We start from the raw sequence: 19,828 nt of genomic DNA, 5'->3' as shown, positions 1-19,828 counted from the left end.
CAGAGCTCAGGGCCCCCCAGGCAGCTGAAGGCACGGCCGTCCATGATGGAGCGATGGGAGTCGGGGGGTGGGCAAGAGGCCGGAATCGGAGGAGCGCGGAGATCTCGGAGGGGTGTAGGGGCTGGAGGAGGTTACAGAGATAGGGAGGGGTGTAGGGGCTGAGTGGAGTTACAGAGATAGGGAGGGGTGTAGGGGCTGGAGGAGGTTACAGAGATAGGGAGGGGTGTAGGGGCTGGAGGAGGTTACAGAGATAGGGTGGGGTGTTGGGGTTGGAGGAGGTTACAGAGATAGGGAGGGGTGTAGGGGTTGGAGGAGGTTACAGAGATAGGGAGCGGTGTAGGGGCTGGAGGAGGTTACAGAGATAGGGTGGGGTGTTGGGGTTGGAGGAGGTTACAGAGATAGGGGTGTAGGGGCTGGGTGGAGTTACAGAGATAGGGAGGGTTATTGGTTCTGGAGGAGGTTACAGAGATAGGAAGGGGTGTAGGGGCTGGAAGAGGTTACAGAGATAGGGAGGGGTGTAGGGGCTGGAGGAGGTTACAGAGATAGGGGTGGAGGGGCTGGAGGAGGTTACAGAGATAGGCAGGGGTGAGGGCTGGAGGAGGTTACAGAGATAGGGAGGGGTGTAGTGGCTGGAGGAGGTTGCAGAGATATGGAGGGGTGTAGGGGCTGGAGGAGGTTGCAGAGATAGGGAGGGGTGAAGGCTGGAGGAGGTTACAGAGATAGGGAGGGGTGTAGGGGCTGGAGGAGGTTGCAGAGATATGGAGGGGTGTAGGGGCTGGAGGAGGTTGCAGAGATAGGGAGGGGTGAAGGCTGGAGGAGGTTACAGAGATAGGGAGGGTTGTAGGGGCTGGAGGAGGTTACAGAGATAGGGAGGGGTGTAGGGGCTGGAAGAGGTTGCAGAGATAGGGAGGGGTGAGGGCTGGAGGAGGTTACAGAGATAGGGAGGGGTGTAGGGGCTGGAGGTGGTTACAGAGATAGGGAGGGGTGTAGGGGCTGGAGGAGGTTGCAGAGATAGGGAGGGGTGAAGGCTGGAGGAGGTTACAGAGATAGGGAGGGTTGTAGGGGCTGGAGGAGGTTACAGAGATAGGGAGGGGTGTAGGGGCTGGAAGAGGTTGCAGAGATAGGGAGGGGTGAGGGCTGGAGGAGGTTACAGAGATAGGGAGGGGTGTAGGGGCTGGAGGTGGTTACAGAGATAGGGAGGGGTGTAGGGGCTGGAGGAGGTTGCAGAGATAGGAACGTAGAAACTAGGAGCAGGAGTAGGTCATTCGGCCCTTTGAGCCTGCTCCGCCATTCAATATGATCATGGCTGATCCTTTATCTCAATGCCATATTCCCGCTTTCTCTCCATACCCCTTGGATGTCCCTAATATCCAAAAGATTTTCAGTTGCTTTCTTGAATATACTCAGTGACCTGCCTCCACAGCCTCTGTGGTAGAGAATTCCTCAGGTTGACCACCCTCTGAGTGAAGAAATGTTTCCTAATCTCAGTCCTAAATGGCCCGCCCTGTATCCTGAAACTGTGGCCCCTGGTTCTGGACTCCCCAGAGAGGGGGAACATCCTTCCCGCATCCAGTCTGTCTAGCCTTGTTAGAATTTTATACGTTTCATTCAGATCTCCTCTCCTTCTTCTAAACTCTAGTGAATACCGGCCCAGTCAAACCAATCTCTCCTCATGCGACAGTCCTGCCATCCCCGGTATCAGCCTAGTGAACCTTCTCTACACTCCCTCTATGGCAAGTATATCCTTTCTTAGGTAGGGAGAGCAAAACTGCACACAATACTCCAGGTGTGGTCTCACCAAGGCCCTGTATAACTGCAGTAAGACATCTGACTTCTGAACTCAAATCCTCTTGCAATGAAGGCCAACATACCATTTGCCTTCCTCGCTGCTTGCTGCACCTGCCTATTTACTTTCATTGACTGGTGTACAAGGACACCCAGATCCCTTTGTACATCCACGTTTCCCAATATGTCACCATTTAAATAAGACTTTGCCTTTCTGTTTTTCACACTGAAGCGTATAACTTCACATTTATGCAGTGTATACTGCATCTGCCATGTGCTTGCCCACACACACAACTTGTCTAAATCGCCCTGAAGCCTCCTTGCATCCTCCTCACAACTCACAACCCTGCCCAGTCTTGTGTCATCAGCAAACTTGGAAATATTGCATTTGGTTTCCTCATCCAAGTCATTTATAGATATGGTGAATAGCTGGAGCCCGAGCACTGATCCCTGCGGTACCCCACTGGTCACCGCCTGTCACCCAGGAAAAGACCCATCTATTCCCACTCTCTGTTTCCGGCCTGCCAACCAATTCTCAATCCATATTATTCCCACTAGCCTCTCATGTGGGACCTTATCAAAAGCCTTCCTGAAATCCAAATACACCACATCTACCGGCCCCCTTATCTATTCTACTTGTTATGGCCTCAAAAAACACCAGTAAATTAGTTAAGCATGATTTCCCGTTCATAAACCCATGCTGACTTTGTCTAATCCCATTAATGCTTTCCAAGTGTTCTGTTACCACACCTTTTATAATAGACTCAAGCATTTTCCCCATGGGAGTGGTATAGGAGGTTACAGAGATAGGGAGGGGTTTACAGAGATAGAGAGGAATGTAGGGGTTACAGAGATAGGGAGGGGTTGGAGGAGGCTACAGAGATAGGAAGGGATGTAGGGGGTTACAGAGATAGGGAGGGGTGTAGGGGCTGAAGGAGGTTACAGAGATAGGGAGGGGTGTAGGGGCTGGAGGAGGTTACAGAGATAGGGAGGGGTGTAGGGGCTGGAGGAGGTTACAGAGATAGGGAGGGGTGTAGGGGCTGAAGGAGGTTACAGAGATAGGGAGGGGTGTAGGGGCTGGAGGAGGTTACAGAGATAGGGAGGGGGTTACAGAGGTAGAGAGGGATGTAGGAGGTTACAGAGATAGGGAGGGGCTGACAGAGATAGAGAGGGATGTAGAGGGTTACAGAGATAGGGAGGGGTGTAGGAGGTTACAGAGATAGAGAGGGACTGACAGAGATAGAGAGAGATGTAGGGGGTTACAGAGATAGGGAGGGATGTAGGAGGTTACAGAGATAGGGAGGGGCTGACAGAGATAGAGAGGGATGTAGGGGGTTACAGAGATAGGGAGGGGTGTAGGGGCTTGAGGTTACAGAGATAGGGGTGTAGGGACTGGAGGAGGTTACGGAGATAGGGAGGGGTGTATGGGCTGGAGGAGGTTACAGAGGTAGGGAGGGGTGTAGGGGCTGGAGGAGGTTACAGAGATAGGGAGGGGTGTAGGGGCTGGAGGAGGTTACAGAGATAGGGAGGGGTGTTGGGGCTGGAGGAGGTTACAGAGATAGGGAGGGGTGTAGGGGCTGGAGGAGGTTACAGAGATAGGGAGGGGTGGAGGAGATTACAGAGATAGGGAGGGGGTTACAGAGTTAGAGAAGAATGTAGGAGGTTACAGAGATAGGGAGGGGTGGAGGAGATTACAGAGATAGGGAGGGGGTTACAGAGTTAGAGAAGAATGTAGGAGGTTACAGAGATAGGGAGGGGCTGACAGGGATAAGGACAATTGTTTCTGGTCATCATTAGACTTTTAATTCCAGAGTTTTATTAATTTCAAATTCCACCATCCACTGCAATGTGATTGGAACCTGGGTCCCCAGACCATTACCCTGGATTACTAGTCCATCGACAATACCAGTACACCATCGCCTCCCCCACAGGAGGCTCAAGAGAAGCTTACGATATTAGTGTCCGAGTGGTTGTTCACGCGGTTTAAAGTGGGCATGGTGCCGACAAATTGGGACTCCCCCCACGCCCGATCTGCACAAGCCTTTGGGCTGCAGGTGAAGTTGTGTTTGCAGGCATCTCGCCCCGCCATCTAAAACAGGCTCATGGCCCCTTGTCTATTTTAATCAGATCGAAATTCGCTCTGAATTCTACAGCCCCCACCCGCCCCCCCCCCCGCAAAGAAAAGCTACAAATATTTCTCTCATCAGAACGGCATCAGGTGCCTCTGACTGTGCAGCACCTCCCCCAGCACCAGCACTGGGCATGCCAACCTTGGATTTGCGGCTACAGGCTCAAGTCCCTGGAGCAGCGCAGGGACGCGCAACCTTCTGCCTCAGGGGCATTAAGTGCTCCCCGCTGAGGTACAGCTTAAACATGGCCCGCGTCGTAGCGACCTAAGGGCCCTGCACATCCCTCTCTAATAACCGCAGGCATTCGGGCAAGTCGTGGAAAGGCTGGCAGACTCGAATGTTTACCACGTTAACAGCCTACGCCCGAAGGGAAGCAAAAAACTGTGGAGAAAAAGTCGCATTAAAGATATAAAATCCAAATTGTAAGCCCTAATTATAATGTTCCTAAGAGGACATCTCCCCATTATTTTAGTTTTAATTGACTCAAAGATATAATTAAAACACCCTATCCACTCCTTGACTTTCCCACGCCAGTATTTTGTCAGTCACAGAATTTTAACAACAGGGGAGGAGGCCATTCAGCCCATCGTGTCTGCACCGGCTCAATGTCCTGAGCCACTTAGATCAGGAAGATCCCAGGAACGTGCTGAGCTAAGGAGAGAGAGCAGTGCCTCATTTGGCCTCAGTCGTCCCGGTATAGGTGGGGGGTGGGGGGGGTTTAGAGGGCCGGGGGTGAGGGTGAGGGGGAGGGGTGTGGGTAGGGGTCCGCCAGGCTCCCTGGTTCACTACCCGCCGCCGACTGCTGCTGTGAAGTGGACACGAGTGCGGCTCTGGAGGCGATGCCCAGGCAGCAGGGGGCACGGCCCACCAGCGATGGAGCGATGGGAACCCGGAGAGCTCGATATACCAGAATTGGAGCAGCGCAGGGATCTCGGGGGTGGAACTGGAGGAGGTTGAAGAGAGAGAGAGGGGGAGGGAGAAGGCCGCGGGTGGGGATTTGAAAACAAGGGTGAGAATTTTTAAAGGGAGGCGTTGCTTGACCCCAGAGCCTGTGACGATCGTGAGCGCAGGGTGGGTGAATGGGATTGAATGCAACTTAGGACACAGACAGCAGAGTTTTGGATGACCTCAAGTTCGGGGGCGGAGGGGGGGGGGAATACGTGGGGGACCAGACAGGAGTGCATGTTATAGAGGTGAAAATAGGCAGTCTGACCGATGGTGCAAATCGTCTGAACTCGAATCTACCATCAAGATTGCCAACAGTCTGGTTCGGCCTCAGTTGCCAGGGTTAGTGTAGAGGGAGCTTTACTCTGTATCTAACGTTCCCTTCCTCTTTGTTCTGCAGGTTGGTGGGACACAGATCCTTAATCGCTCCTTGGCTACAGGCTGACAGTTGCTCTTGGCAGCTCAGTGCGTGTGAGGCCCGATAATAGGGGGGAGGCAGACACCCCCTGCCCCACCCCGTGCCACCCCAGCCCGCTCAAACATCTAGGAGTAAGTCCTAATCAAAGCTACAACCGTCCGCTCCTGAGTTAGGAGTAGCACCAGCTGAGTGAGTCGAGCTAACATTTTAAGGAAGGACTTTAAGGGAAAAGGTTAGTGAGAAGCCAGCTTGAATCTTGAATCACATTTATTGTTATTTCTTTGGCATGACATCACCGCAAACAGATACAGCCATGAGGTATTACAAGGATCTGATTGGAGAAAGCAAAATAACACACACACACACACACTTACAGACACACACACTTACAGACACACATACATACTTACACACACACACACACACACATACTTATACACACACACACTTACATACTTACACACACACACAGACACACACACATACTTATACACACATACTTACACATTCACATACTTACAGATACACACTCAGACACACAGTTACACACACACACACACACAAACACGTACTTACACACACTCACAGACATACATATAGACACATATACTCATACAAGCACACACACACACACACACATACAGACTCACAGACGCACTCATACAGGCACACACACAGACACATACAGACTCACAGATGCACGCATACAGACACACACACACATACAGACTCACAGACGCACGCATACAGGCACACACACATACAGACTCACAGTCGCACTCATACAGGCACACACACACATACACATACAGACTCACAGACGCACTCATACAGACACACACACACACATACAGACTCACATTCAAACGCTCACACACAATTTGCATTCAAAATCTGTTAAGGTCCCAATGACAATATGTTCAAAAATTGGAACCAATAAAGCCCCCTGCACAAAAAATTAAATTTCTTTGGTGTTGAATCCTTTGTCATTCTGTTCGGTCACCAGAAAGGCTCCCTTAATAAATTTTGCCATTGCATTTTAGCATTTGCACTGCCCTCCCTCGTTTCTTGCTCTCTTTCGACGGCGTCGTGAGTCCAGTTTCAAAGGCGACATCAGCTCTCCCGGTTGACTCAGACACTGAGAATCAGCAGGCCATTGAACTGGGGAGGGTGTCGTCCTCCTCCCCCAGCACACACCACCCGCTTCCCCCACGCCCCCTCAACATCTGCCACCTGCAGGAGGTGCTCTTTCCAGCAAGGGGGCGGTGGTGGTGGTGGTGGTGGAGGGGCGCTGGGTGTCTTTAAAATCAGCTAAAACTCACAACGTATCTCGCTGAGTCACAACATCGTCACCCCTCTGCTCGGCCGCCTCGCAGTCCCGCTCGAATCACTCAGGCTCCCCGTTGGAGACCCCCCCCCACAGAGGGTCAGCCTCCTCCCCACAGGCTGTCTGAGAATCATGGGACAAAAGGGACACAGGACGCCCGGTCAAAACAAGGGACAGTCCCTCCAAATACAAGACGATCGGTCACCCGGTCAGTAAGAAGGGAGCATCCCATGAGCACTAAAGGCTGCGTTAGAAATCTCTTTGGTAATAATGTCATATGTGTTGGGAATGACATGAGAAATTGAGTGAGGTAGCGTCTTCCTTTCACACCGTGACCTGAGCAACAGTTTCCCTTTCCTTTTTTTATTTGTGTTCGAGTCCAAACTCCAAACTCTTTCCTTTGAGAAGCTGAGGCACTGTTTCCCCAAGGCAGCCCCACCCTTGGGGGAGGCCAGGTAAGCGGCAGGGAGGAAGGAGGAGGGGTTGGCGACCCAACGGACTGAGTGAGTGAAGCCTCCGCCCTCGATATGACGAAGCGGACAGAGGAACGCACCCAGGGCAGCGGTGGTGGTGGTGGTGGTGGAGGAAGGGGAGCCTGCATTTCTGTAGCGCCTTTTGCCACCCTTGGTCGGAGGTGGGGTGCTATCCCCCAACGCGCTCCGTGACAGGGTCTACTTTCAAGGCGTATCACCGCCATTCCCAGTGGTGAGGGTTGGTTTGGCGGGGGGGGGAGGGGTGAGGGGGGTGCGAGAAGGGCAAGCACGTGCACAGCAAGAGTCCGCAGAGCCTTCACGTTTCGGTGACTGGATCTGGATCGTGGCCCCCGGCAGCCAGGGTTTTGCGTTTGGTGCGCGGGTAGGAGAGTTAACCCTCCCCCACCCCCACCCCCGCCATCTACACACCGGAGAAGCGATGAATCAGGCTCGCCCCGACACCGAGGCCTCTCCTCCCCGAGGCCGCGAGGGCCGTGAACTCGCTCGCAAACGAGCGCATCGCGGGCGCGGCTCCCCCCGCCTGACCCCATCACAGCAAGCGCAGCACCAACCAGCTGCCAGGAGATCCAGACCGCCGTGCGCCTACTGCTGCCCGGGGAACTGACCAAGCGCGCCATGTTGGCAGGGACACAGGCGGTGACCAAGTACACCAGCTCCAACTAAAACCCCCCTCAGTGGACTGAAAAATACATTCCCTGAGGGGGGGCTTTATTCTGTAGAACCAACCCCCACCCAATGCTGCCTCAGCGCCTTCCTGATGCTCAGTGTCTCGTTACATCAGGACATGGCCCCATGGAAAAATGGGCAAGCGACGGAGACTTTTCCGTTTGCCTTCGGCTCCTAGCCTGACAACCCTTAGGCCGGAAATGGACCAGGCAGCCGCGCTAGTCAGGGGGAGAGAGGCCAGGCTGTCAGCGATCGAGGAGGCTAGCTTACTTTGCTTTTAGGAGGAGGAGGAGGAGGCCAGTCAGCCCCTTGAGCCTGGCCTGCCAGAGGGGGGCAGTTAAGAGTCAACCGCGTGGCTGTGGGGTCTGGAGTCACGTGTAGGGCCAGACCAGGGTCAGGATGGCAGATTTCCCTCCCCTAAAGGGGCATGAGTGACCCAGATGGGGTTTTTTTTACAACAACCGGTGACAGTTCATATGGTCAATATTACAATTCTAGATTTTACCGATCGAATTCAAATTGCGCCAGTGGTGGGATTTGAACCCAGAGCGTTAAGCCTGGGCCTCTGGATTGCTCGTCCAATGGCGTTACTACTACTGGATGCCCTTTATCCCAACAAAAATCTATCCAACATGTTCAACTTTTGGTGGGGGGGGGGGGGGGCGGGGGCGAGAGTTCCAGATATCCACCATCCTTTGACTTCAGGATTGAAGTTAGGAAACATTTCAACACGCAAAGGGTGGTAGAAGTTTGGAACTCTCTTCCGCAAAGGGCAATCGACCCCGGATCGATTAACGTTAAATCTGAGACTGACAGATTTTTGTTAACTAAAGGATATGAAGGGATACGGAGCAAAGGTGGGCGGATGGAGTTGGGTCACAGATCAGCTACGGCCTCGTGGGGCAGCTCCTGCCCCTGGGGTCCTAGAGGTTTCCTGATTTCACCCTGAATGGATCAGCGCTTATTTGAAGATTATCCTACCCTAATTCGAACTTGACTACCCACCCCCGGTGGTCTCTCAGTAGCGCGCCAAGCTAGAGGTGGTCATGGTGGGGAGGGAGGGGGGTGTTTTGGGGCAGCGGAGGGAGTATTTTGTCTGTTGGGGTGAAAGGAGAGCGAGTCAGAGGGAAGTTGGCTTGGACAGATTGGTCGGGGATGGGGGGAGAGATTTCAAAGTGGCCGTGGAGATTCGGCCAGGTCGGGATTCGCATTGGCTGATAAACCACCTAACCCGCGCATCCCGCAACCACGCACGGGAAGTGAGCCTCAGGACTCTCTGGGTCTACCGGCGGGGCGCATTCATCCAAATCCCATCCCATGACCTCCTCATGATCCCCTGCCCTTTCTTTCTCGTTGAGTGACAAGCGGGGGGCCCGTTGTTCCCAGCGACACCCCCGCGGTCACAAAATGGCTGTCCCGCACTGAGGTCACAAAATGGCTGCCCCTTCGAGGTCACAAAATGGCTTCCAATTCCCCCCCCCCGCCCCGACCCCGCTAACGTGACATGTCACACAGATTTGACTCCAGTTTACATAGGCGACAAACAGTCACGGCACCCCAGAAGCGTTTGGCCTTCCGATGAAGAGCGCTAGGTCAGCGTAAACCTTTCCTTTCTCCCTCTCGACGAACGAAGAGCCGGGGTCCCGCTGTTCCCGGCGACGCCGCCAGGCCGCAAAGCGGCCGCCCTCCTGAGGCCGTGAAGCAGCTGCCCGTCGCCCCCCCCCCCGGAAACAGGAACGGACAGGCCCGCCGACACTCGATCCTGCCCGCCGTCGGAAGACACGCCTGGCCGAACGGTCGGGGGGAACTCAGGTGAAGACGTCATTGGGTGGGGGGCGAGGGGGGAAGATTTTCGCCGTACAAATTTCCACACCGATTCCCCTCACGTGGCTCCCACCGGCTCACCCCATAGATAAAAGCCAGAGAGAGAATAAAAGAGGGCGGAAATCTTGCTGGAAGTACAAGAAAGGTTATCTTTGGCGTTCAGTTTCAGCATCGCTTTTTTTTTTCCTGTTTTTGTTTTGTCGCTTTTTTCTCTCAGTTTTTTTTTCTCCCCCCCCACCTCCCCTCCCACCCGGCCTCCCTTCAGGCTCATGAGTTGGCGTAAGTGCTCTCTGACGACGAGGTGGAGCCTGCGGGACAAGGCCCGCCCTCCTCCAGCCACTTGTCCAGGCTCCGGCGGCGCGAATTCATGAAGAAGTTGCCCACGGTGGAGAGCTCCAAGCCCAGCTGCCGGGCAATGGTCACCTGCAGCTCCTTGTTGGGGCGGGGGTTCTCCTTGAAGATGGCGAGGAGGGTCCTGCGCTGGACGTCGGTGAAGACCAGCCGGTGTTTCTTGGGCAGGTGGTGGTCACCCCTGGCCTGCTCGTGCTCTTTCCTTCTGCAGGCTGTGAAGAGAAAGAGAGAGAGAGAGGAGAGACATTGAGCGAAGGAATTACAATCTCAGTCGCTTGGCCGCGCAGAGCTCGAGTGCTACCGAAGGAGGAGACATGTTGTCGAAGTCTGGCACTCATCAGGACAGATGCAAGAGTTCCAAATTTCAAAGGGAGCAACAATTCATACCGCATGAGAAAAGGGTGCTGATTGGTTGGCAAGCCGACTCTGATTGGTCGAGGTGTGACCATGGAGAATGCACCAGGGAACCACTGTCCCCCAGGCTTTTGTTTAATTCAATGCCTGGACATGTTCCTTTTGGCTGCAGAGGACAGGCCCCTACGTAGGAATATATGCAGCTTCTAGCAAGTACAAGTGAGCTACATTACGAGCCTGAGTGAGAATCTTAAATTGGCTGTGTGTAATTCTTAGCGCACTTAGGATTGTTCAGCGAGTGCTGTCCAATCACGGGTTCACACCTGATTTTGGACATTATATTCTAAATTTTGCAAGCACGGGTTGGTTGAGTATGGTCAGTACTTTGCCTATTGCGAACAGCCAAAGGGACGTGCTGTTTGATACGATCCACCAGTCATTGGGATGTGCGACACATACCTGGCATCACACTGGCACTGAAATTGATATGCCACATTAGTCATTTGTGTGATAGGCAGGATGTCCTTTTTGGCTAGACGGCAGCACCCTGTCAGTGGCGAATACCACTCGAGTTGCTACTGCACAGTAGCAGCGTGAAACAGCTAACTTCACCTGTTGCTCAAATGTTTGAGAGACCTTGCCCTTCCAGGGTAACCTGAGCTGGACTGGGCACTTCCGTGAGTTCTGACCGTTTCCCTTAGCACTTGTGGGTGTCCAAATCTCTCTCCTCGTCTCTCGAGTCAGGAGGTCGTGGACTCGAGACCTGAGTACAAAATCTAGGCCGACACTCCCGGTGTCAGTACTGGAGGAGAGCCGCACTGCCAGAGGAACGGTGACCGGATCATCTGTTTCTAATGATGTGGGTTGAAGGATAAATATCGGCCCCGAGACGCCAGGGAGAACTCCCCTACCCTCCGCTCCTCCCTACCGCCACCACCACCCCCGCCAATCCCCCACTCTACTTCCAATCGTGATTGTAGGACCTGTTATGAAAGGGGAACTCAGGTTGAACGTCTCATCTGAAAGACACTGCAGCACTCCTGCAGTACTGGCACTGGGAGCGTCGGCCTGGATTACGTGCTCAGGTCACACAGGGAGGATTCCGAATGCCTGGATTCTCTCCGCAGACCATCTGGGACGTGGGCATCACTGGCAAGGCCAGAGTTTACTGCCAGTATCTAGTTGCCCTGGTGGTGAGCCGCCTTCTAATTCTTTCTGCAACTGAATAGCTCCCTCGACGTCGACAAGGGGTCTTTGAATGTCAATCGTGTCCCCGGGGGTCATGGCTAGACTGAATTTTAGAAATTTTGAAAGATAAAGGTAAAAGTCTGATCTTACCCAAATCAAATGGCAAAAAAAGGTCTGGTCAAATGTAGCTAAAAGTGGCCACAAGATGGAGCCACGTTTCTTCTACCATATAACCATAGAGAGAGAGAGTGACCCTTACCCTGTATAAACAGTGGCTCTGCACAGTTACACAGTGAGTGACCCTTACCCTGATTAAACAGTGACTCTGCATAGTTACAGTGAGTGACCCTTACCCTGTATAAACAGTGACTCTGTACAGTTACACAGCGAGTGATCCTTACCCTGTATAAACAGTGACTCTGTACAGTTACACAGTGAGTGACCCTTACCCTGTATAAACAGTGGCTCTGCACAGTTACACAGTGAGTGACCCTTACCCTGATTAAACAGTGACTCTGCATAGTTACAGTGAGTGACCCTTACCCTGTATAAACAGTGACTCTGTACAGTTACACAGTGAATGACCCTTACCCTGTATAAACAGTGACTCTGCACAATTACACAGTGAGGGACCCTTACCCTGAATAAACAGTGACTCTGTACAGTTACACAGTGAGTGACCCTTACCCTGTATAAACAGTGACACTGCACAATTACACAGTGAGTGGCCCTTACCCTGTATAAACAATGACTCTGCACAATTACACAGTCAGTGACCCTTACCCTGAATAAACAGTGACTCTGTACAGTTACACAGTGAGTGATCCTTACCCTGTATAAACAATGACTCTGCACAATTACACAGTCAGTGACCCTTACCCTGTGTAAACAGTGACACTGCACAATTACACAGTGAGGGACCCTTACCCTGAATAAACAGTGACTCTGTACAGTTACACAGTGAATGACCCTTACTCTGAATAAACAGTGACTCTGTACAGTTACACAGCGAGTGATCCTTACCCTGAATAAACAGTGACTCTGTACAGTTACACAGTGAGTGATCCTTACCCTGAATAAACAGTGATTCTGTACAGTTACACAGTGAGTGACCCTTACCCTGTATAAACAGTGACTCTGCACAGTTACAGTGAGAGACCCTTACCCTGAATAAACAGTGACTCTGCACAGTTACACAGTCAGTGACCCTTACCCTGAATAAACAGTGACACTGCACAATTACACAGTGAGTGACCCTTACCCTGTATAAACAATGACTCTGCACAATTACACAGTCAGTGACCCTTACCCTGAATAAACAGTGACTCTGTACAGTTACACAGTGAGTGACCCTTACCCTGTATAAACAGTGACACTGCACAATTACACAGTGAGGGACCCTTACCCTGAATAAACAGTGACTCTGTACAGTTACACAGTGAGTGACCCTTACCCTGTATAAACAGTGACACTGCACAATTACACAGTGAGTGACCCTTACCCTGTATAAACAATGACTCTGCACAATTACACAGTGAGTGACCCTTACCCTGTGTAAACAGTGACACTGCACAATTACACAGTGAGTGACCCTTACCCTGTATAAACAATGACTCTGCACAATTACACAGTCAGTGACCCTTACCCTGAATAAACAGTGACTCTGTACAGTTACACAGTGAGGGACCCTTACCCTGAATAAACAGTGACTCTGTACAGTTACACAGTGAATGACCCTTACCCTGAATAAACAGTGACTCTGTACAGTTACACAGTGAAGGACCCTTACCCTGAATAAACAGTGACTCTGTACAGCTACACAGTGAGTGACCCTTACCCTGCTGAATAAACAGTGACTCTGTACAGTTACACAGTGAGGGACCCTTACACTGAATAAACAGTGACTCTGCACAGTTACACAGTGAGTGACTCTTACCCTGCTGAATAAACAGTGACTCTGTACAGTTACACAGTGAGGGACCCTTACACTGAATAAACAGTGACTCTGCAGTTACACAGTGAGTGACCCTTACCCTGCTGAATAAACAGTGACTCTGTACAGTTACACAGTGTGTGACCCTTACCCTGAATAAACAGCAACTCTGTAGCTACACAGTGAGTGACCCTTACCCTGAGTAGACAGTGACTCTGCACAGTTACACAGTCAGTGATCCTTACCCTGAATAAACAATGACTCTGCACAGTTACACAGTGAGTGACCCTTACCATGAATAAACAGTGACTCTGTACATTCAAACAGTGAGTGACCCTTACCCTGAGTAGACAGTGACTCTGTACATTCACACAGTGAGTGACCCTTACCCTGTATAAACAGTGACTCTGTAGTTACACAGTGAGTGACCCTTACCCTGTATAAACAGTGACTCTGTAGTTACACAGTGAGTGACCCTTACCCTGTATAAACAGTGACTCTGTACATTCAAACAGTGAGTGACCCTTACCCTGTATAAACAGTGACTCTGTAGTTACACAGTGAGTGACCCTTACCCTGTATAAACAGCGACTCTGTAGTTACACAGTGAGTGACCCTTACCCTGTATAAACAGTGACTCTGTACATTCACACAGTGAGTGACCCTTATACTGAATAAACAGTGACTCTGTAGTTACACAGTGAGTGATCCTTACCCTGTATAAACAGTGACTCTGTACATTCACACAGTGAGTGACCCTTACCCTGTATAAACAGTGACTCTGTACATTCACACAGTGAGTGACCCTTACCCTGTATAATCAGCGACTCTGTAGTTAAATAGAGAGTGACCTCAAATGGAAATGTCAAAACTGAGATGGACAGATTTTTTTTTGAGTTTAGGAGCTTCTTATGGCATAGAGGGCCAATCAGCCCATCATACCTGTGCCAGCCCTTTGAAAAAGCTATCTCAATTTAGTTCCATAGCCCAATTTTTCCTCATTTCAAATCAGCTTTCTTCAATTACATGTCCTATTGCTTTCTAAATGTTTAAAGTGTAAGACCGCTCGTTCAGGCATGGATTCTGGATCTCAATGACCCTCCCAGTGTGTGAAGAAATCCCTTCTCGTTTCCCCTGGTTACTAACCCACTTTCCAGATTAAACAGGTCAGCCTTATCTTTAGCTTTATCAAAACCCCCACAGTTTTGAATATCTCGAATAAATCTCCCCCCCTTAACCTTCTCCGCTCTAAGGAGAACAATCCCAGCTTGTCCAGTCTCTTCCACATGAACTGAAGTCCCCTCATGCCTGGTATCATCCTGGTAAACCTCCTCTGTCCCCCTCTCTAGGGCCTTGACATCCTTCATAAAGTGGGGAGATGGTAGCGTGGTGGTATCATCACTGGACCAAGTAACATCGTGGCCCAGGCTAATGCTCTGGGGACATGGGTTCAAATCCCGCCATGGTAGCTGGTGGAATTTAAATTCAATTGATAAGTCCAGAATTGAAAGCTGGTCTCTGTTTCATATCCTTAATTACTATCATTGATTTTTTTTTTTAAAAACTCACCTGGTTCACTAATGTCCCCTTTAGGGAAGGAAATCTACCGTCCTTACCCGGTCTGGCCTACACATGACTCCAGACCCACAGCCACGCGGTTGACTCTTAACTGCCCCTCTGAAATGGCCGAGCAAGGCCACTCAGTTCAATGGGCAATTAGGGATGGGCAAAAAAATGCCTACCTTACCCAGCGACACCCACAACCCACGAAAGAATGAAAAATACCCTCTTTTTTTTCTGTTTTATTTTGGCTTATATTTCCTTTCTCATCCGAGAACTCTACTTTGGTTGCCCCGTCTTCACTCCTTACAATAATATGTTTGGTTTCTCCCAAACTGTCCGTCTCAGTTGGCCATTGGAAGGTTTGCCATTGCTCATTTCCTGTTTACTGAGCCAATCATTGTTTCCAGTGCTAGATCCCTTGTCACAATACTGACATTGGCTCAGTTGGGTATTTGGGTTTGCCTTTGTCCCTCTCCATAACTAATTTAAACCTAATTACATTATGATCACTGTTACCCAGATGCTCTCCCACTGAAACACACTCCACCCCATTCCCCAGGCTTAGATTCAGCGCTGGTTCATTGAGCTCAGAGTATAACGATTAAAAGAAGCACACATCTTAGGAATTAATCGCCTTCCTTAACCTTTAATATAGCCCGGAGTAATTTAAGTCCCCAACTTTTATGGCTCTAGCTTATGGAAGTGGCTCCCCTGGTGACCAGGTTTCACGATCTGTCCTGCTCTTGGTGCTCCTTTACCCGCGCGCTACGAGGTACACGGGGTTTGGAAAGGCTCAGTGTTGTGAGGTTGGCCGTGCCAGGCAGTGGCCGTGACTGACATTTAGACTGACATTTATCTTTTCACTGCTGTGAAATCATCCTAAAATAGCGCCCCTTCTGCTAAAGGAGGATTACTACAGCTGTGGAAATCCAAGATGGCTACACTTTAATTTCAACTGAGACATGAACTGGGGATTAAGGGTTAGGGACCTGAGACCCAGAGCTGACTGAACGGTAGAATAGGCTGGAGGGGCCAAATGGCCTATTCCAATGGATTGGTTCAGCTTCAGGGGTGGGTGAGGGTGAGGCAAGTGCGTGTGTGTCTGTGTGTGTGTACGTGTGTGTCTGTGTGTGTTTGTGTGTGCATTTGTGTCTGTGTGTGTGTTTATGTTTTTTGTGCCTGTGTATGTGTATGTGTGTGCGTTTGTGTGTGTGTTTGTGTGCGTGTGTGTGTGTATATGTGTGTGTGTGCGTTTATGTCTGTGTGTGTGTTTGTGTCTGTGTGTGCGTGTGCATGTGTGTGCGTTTGTGTGCATGTGTGTGTATGTGTGTGCATGTGCATGTGTGTCTGTGTGTGTGTTTGTGTGCCTGTGTATGTGTGTGTGTTTGTGTCTGTGTGTGCGTGTATGTGTGTTTGTGTGCATGTGTGTTTGTGTGCCTGTGTTTGTGTGCCTATGTTTGTGTGCCTGTGTATGTGTGTGTGTGTGCGTTTGTGTATGTGTGTGTGTTTGTGTGCCTGTGTTTGTGTGCGTGCGCGCACGTATGTGTGTGTGTGTGTGTGTGTGCACTTCCCAGTGTGGCTACCAGGTGGAGCTGTGGCCTGTCTCTCCAAAGGGATATTTGAGTCAGAGGTGGAACTTTTATCTTCATGAAGTGAAGCAACTCAAATATTGACCCTTTCCGCAGCCTGGTACAGAAGTGACGCATCCCTTCAAGGACAGCTCCTAAGAAAATTCCAGGAGTCCTGACCCCCTAGCAAGGTGAAACAACCCAACTGCTGGTACTAAGTCACTAAGTAAACTTCCGCTGGAGTCACTGGGAGTGAGAGAGACCATTTCCAATAGCAACCAGTGGTATGCAGCTCCCTCAAGACGCACTCTCAAGTGCTTCCCTCTTGCTGGCCGTGAGACCATCAGAATTAGGAGGAGAAAGGCCATTCGGCCCCTCGAGCCTGCTCCGCCATTCAATAAGACCATGGCTGGTCTGACTGTGGCCTCAACTCCACTTTCCAGTCTGTCCCCCACCCCCTCCAATAACCCTCGACTCCCTTGTTGATCAGAAACGTGTTCAACTCAGCTTGAATAGTTTCAGTGACCCGGCCTCCTCTGCTCTCTGGGGAAGAGAATTCCGCAGACCCACGACCCTCTGAGAGAAAAATCACCCCCCTCTCTCTTCATCTTAAATGGGAGACGTGTTATTTTGAAACTGTGCCCCCTTAATTCTAGATGCCCCAAGAGGGGAAGCATCTACCCTGTCAAGCCCCCCTCAGAATCTGAGATGTCTCAATAAGATCCTCGCTCATTCTTCTAAACTCCAATGGGAACAGGCCCAACCTGCTCAACCTCTCCTCATAAGACAAACCCCCCTCCGTCCCAAGAATCAGCCCAGTGAACCTTCTCCGGACTGTTAGCTGTGTTTTGTGGACCCGCCCTCTCCTGCATTTCACTGAAGTGTCTCCTTTGAAAACCTTCTTTCTCAACGTTAGAACAGTGTCACCAGCTGGAGAAGCTCCGGGAGCTGCTCGGGAACATTTATACACGAGCAAGGCAATAAATCAGAACCTCCTGCTGCGCTACTTACCCAGAAGGAAACATTGAAACCACAAAATTAACCAAAAGCTGCGAACTCACTTCCTATCCCTTTTAATCAAATTGCAATCATTTATGTTACTTTTCAAGGAAGCAGTTTTTACTTTTTTGTTTAAATCAATACAGAACTGTCTCGCTGGCCAAGTCAGCTCTGAGACGCAGCCTTCTTAAACTGGTCTCTGCCAAAGAATTCCTCCTGCTTCTCTCCTCAACCCACAGTCAGAGAAAAAAAATCCTCATTGTCTCCTCTCAGGAACCATTATACAGACCGGGGGTGCCTTTTCCCTAAGGAGAGATTAAGGTGGGGGGGGTTAACTGGACGACCTGATAGAGGCTGTTTAAATCGCGAGGGGGGTTTGGGGGGAGCAGAGGCGGTGATGTTCCTTATTAAGAGGTGAATTTCGGGGGAGCGGGATGGTGCGTGGGAGGGGAGCTCACATAGTGTGACCAATAGCAACAACAGCCTGCGTTTATATACACCTTCACTACAGTGTAGTAGGACATCCCAAGGCTTTAACAGATGGAAATTGGACCCCGAGCCACATGAGGAGATATTAGGGACAGGGTGACCAAACGCTTGGTCAGAGAGGTCAGTTTTGAGGAGTCTTAAAGGAGGAGAGAGAGAGAGAGGGAGAGGTTTAGGGAGGGAATTCCAGAGCTCAGGGCCCCCACCCAGGCAGCTGAAGGCACGGCCGCCAATGGTGGAGCGATGGAAATCGGGGGATGGGCAAGAGGCCGGAATTGGAGGAGAGCAGAGATCTCAGAGGAGTGTAGGGGCTGGAGGAGGTTACAGAGATAGGGAGGGGTGTAGAGGCTGCAAGAGGTTACAGAGATAGGGAGGGGTGTAGGGGATGGAGGAGGTTACAGAGATAGGGAGGGGTGTAGGGGCTGGAGGAGGTTACAGAGATAGGGAGGGGTGTAGGGGCTGGAGGAGGTTACAGAGATAGGGAGGGGTGTAGGGGCTGGAGGAGGTTACAGAGATAGGGAGGGGTGTTGGGACTGGAGGAGGTTACAGAGATAGGGAGGGGTGTAGGGGCTGGAGGAGGTTACAGAGATTGGGAGGGGTGTAGGGGCTGGAGGAGGTTACAGAGATAGGGACGGGTGTAGGGGCTGGAGGAGATTATAGAGATTGGGAGGGGTGGAGGGGTTGGTGGAGGTTACAGAGATAGGAAGGATTGTAGGGGCTGGAGGAGGTTACAGAGATAGGGAGGGGTGTAGGGGCTGGAGGGGGTTACAGAGATAGGGTTATAGGGGCTGGAGGAGGTTACAGAGATAAGGAGGATTATTGGGGCTGGAGGAGGTTACAGAGATAGGGAGGATTGTAGGGGCTGGAGGACGTTACAGAGATAGGGAGGGTTATAGGGGCTGGAGGAGGTTACAGAGAGAAGGAGGATTATAGGGGCTGGAGGAGGTTACAGAGATAGGGAGGGGTGCAGGGACTGGAGGAGGTTACAGAGATAGGGAGAATTGTAGGGGCTGGAGGAGGATACAGAGATAGAGAGGGTTATAGGGGCTGGAGGAGGTTACAGAGATAGGAAGGGGTGTAGGGACTGGAGGAGATTATAGAGATTGGGAGGGGTGTAGGGGCTGGAGGAGGTTACAGAGATAGGGAGGGGTGTAGGGGCTGGAGGAGATTACAGAGATAGGGAGGGTTATAGGGGCTGGAGGAGGTTACAGAGATAGGGAGGGCTGTAGGGGCTAGAGGAGGTTACAGAGATAAGGAGGATTGTTGGGGCTGGAGGAGGTTACAGAGATAGGGAGGATTGTAGGGGCTGGAGGACGTTACAGAGATAGGGAGGGTTATAGGGGCTGGAGGAGGTTACAGAGAGAAGGAGGATTATAGGGGCTGGAGGAGGTTACAGAGATAGGGAGGGGTGCAGGGACTGGAGGAGGTTACAGAGATAGGGAGAATTGTAGGGGCTGGAGGAGGATACAGAGATAGGGAGGGTTATAGGGGCTGGAGGAGGTTACAGAGATAGGAAGGGGTGTAGGGACTGGAGGAGATTATAGAGATTGGGAGGGGTGTAGGGGCTGGAGGAGGTTACAGAGATAGGGAGGGGTGTAGGGGCTGGAGGAGATTACAGAGATAGGGAGGATTATGGGGCTGGAGGAGGTTACAGAGATAGGGAGGGCTGTAGGGGCTAGAGGAGGTTACAGAGATAGGGAGGGGTGTAGAGGCTGGAGGAGGTTACAGAGATAAGGAGGGGTGTAGGTGCTGGAGGAGGTTACTGAGATAGGGAGGGCTGTAGGGGCTGGAGGAGGTT

The 19,828-nt window shown here is 51.2% G+C and overlaps 1 protein-coding gene across 1 annotated transcript in view; it reads right to left on the bottom strand.

The window, feature by feature from the left end:
• Positions 1–9,855: 9,855 nt before the first annotated feature.
• LOC144672187 (hepatocyte nuclear factor 6-like) overlaps positions 9,856–19,828 on the bottom strand; it is a 36,684-nt gene continuing 26,711 nt past the window's right edge. Inside the window, exon 3 of the mRNA XM_078534006.1 lies at positions 9,856–10,151. Within this exon, the coding sequence (XP_078390132.1) occupies positions 9,856–10,151 (296 nt within the window). The remainder of the gene's footprint in view (positions 10,152–19,828) is intronic.

Source organism: Cetorhinus maximus, chromosome 36, assembly GCF_964194155.1.
Source record: "Cetorhinus maximus chromosome 36, sCetMax3.hap1.1, whole genome shotgun sequence".
NCBI lineage: Eukaryota > Metazoa > Chordata > Chondrichthyes > Lamniformes > Cetorhinidae > Cetorhinus > Cetorhinus maximus.
Note: the sequence above shows the minus strand (reverse complement) of the source record. Positions and strands in the feature narration are given on the sequence as shown.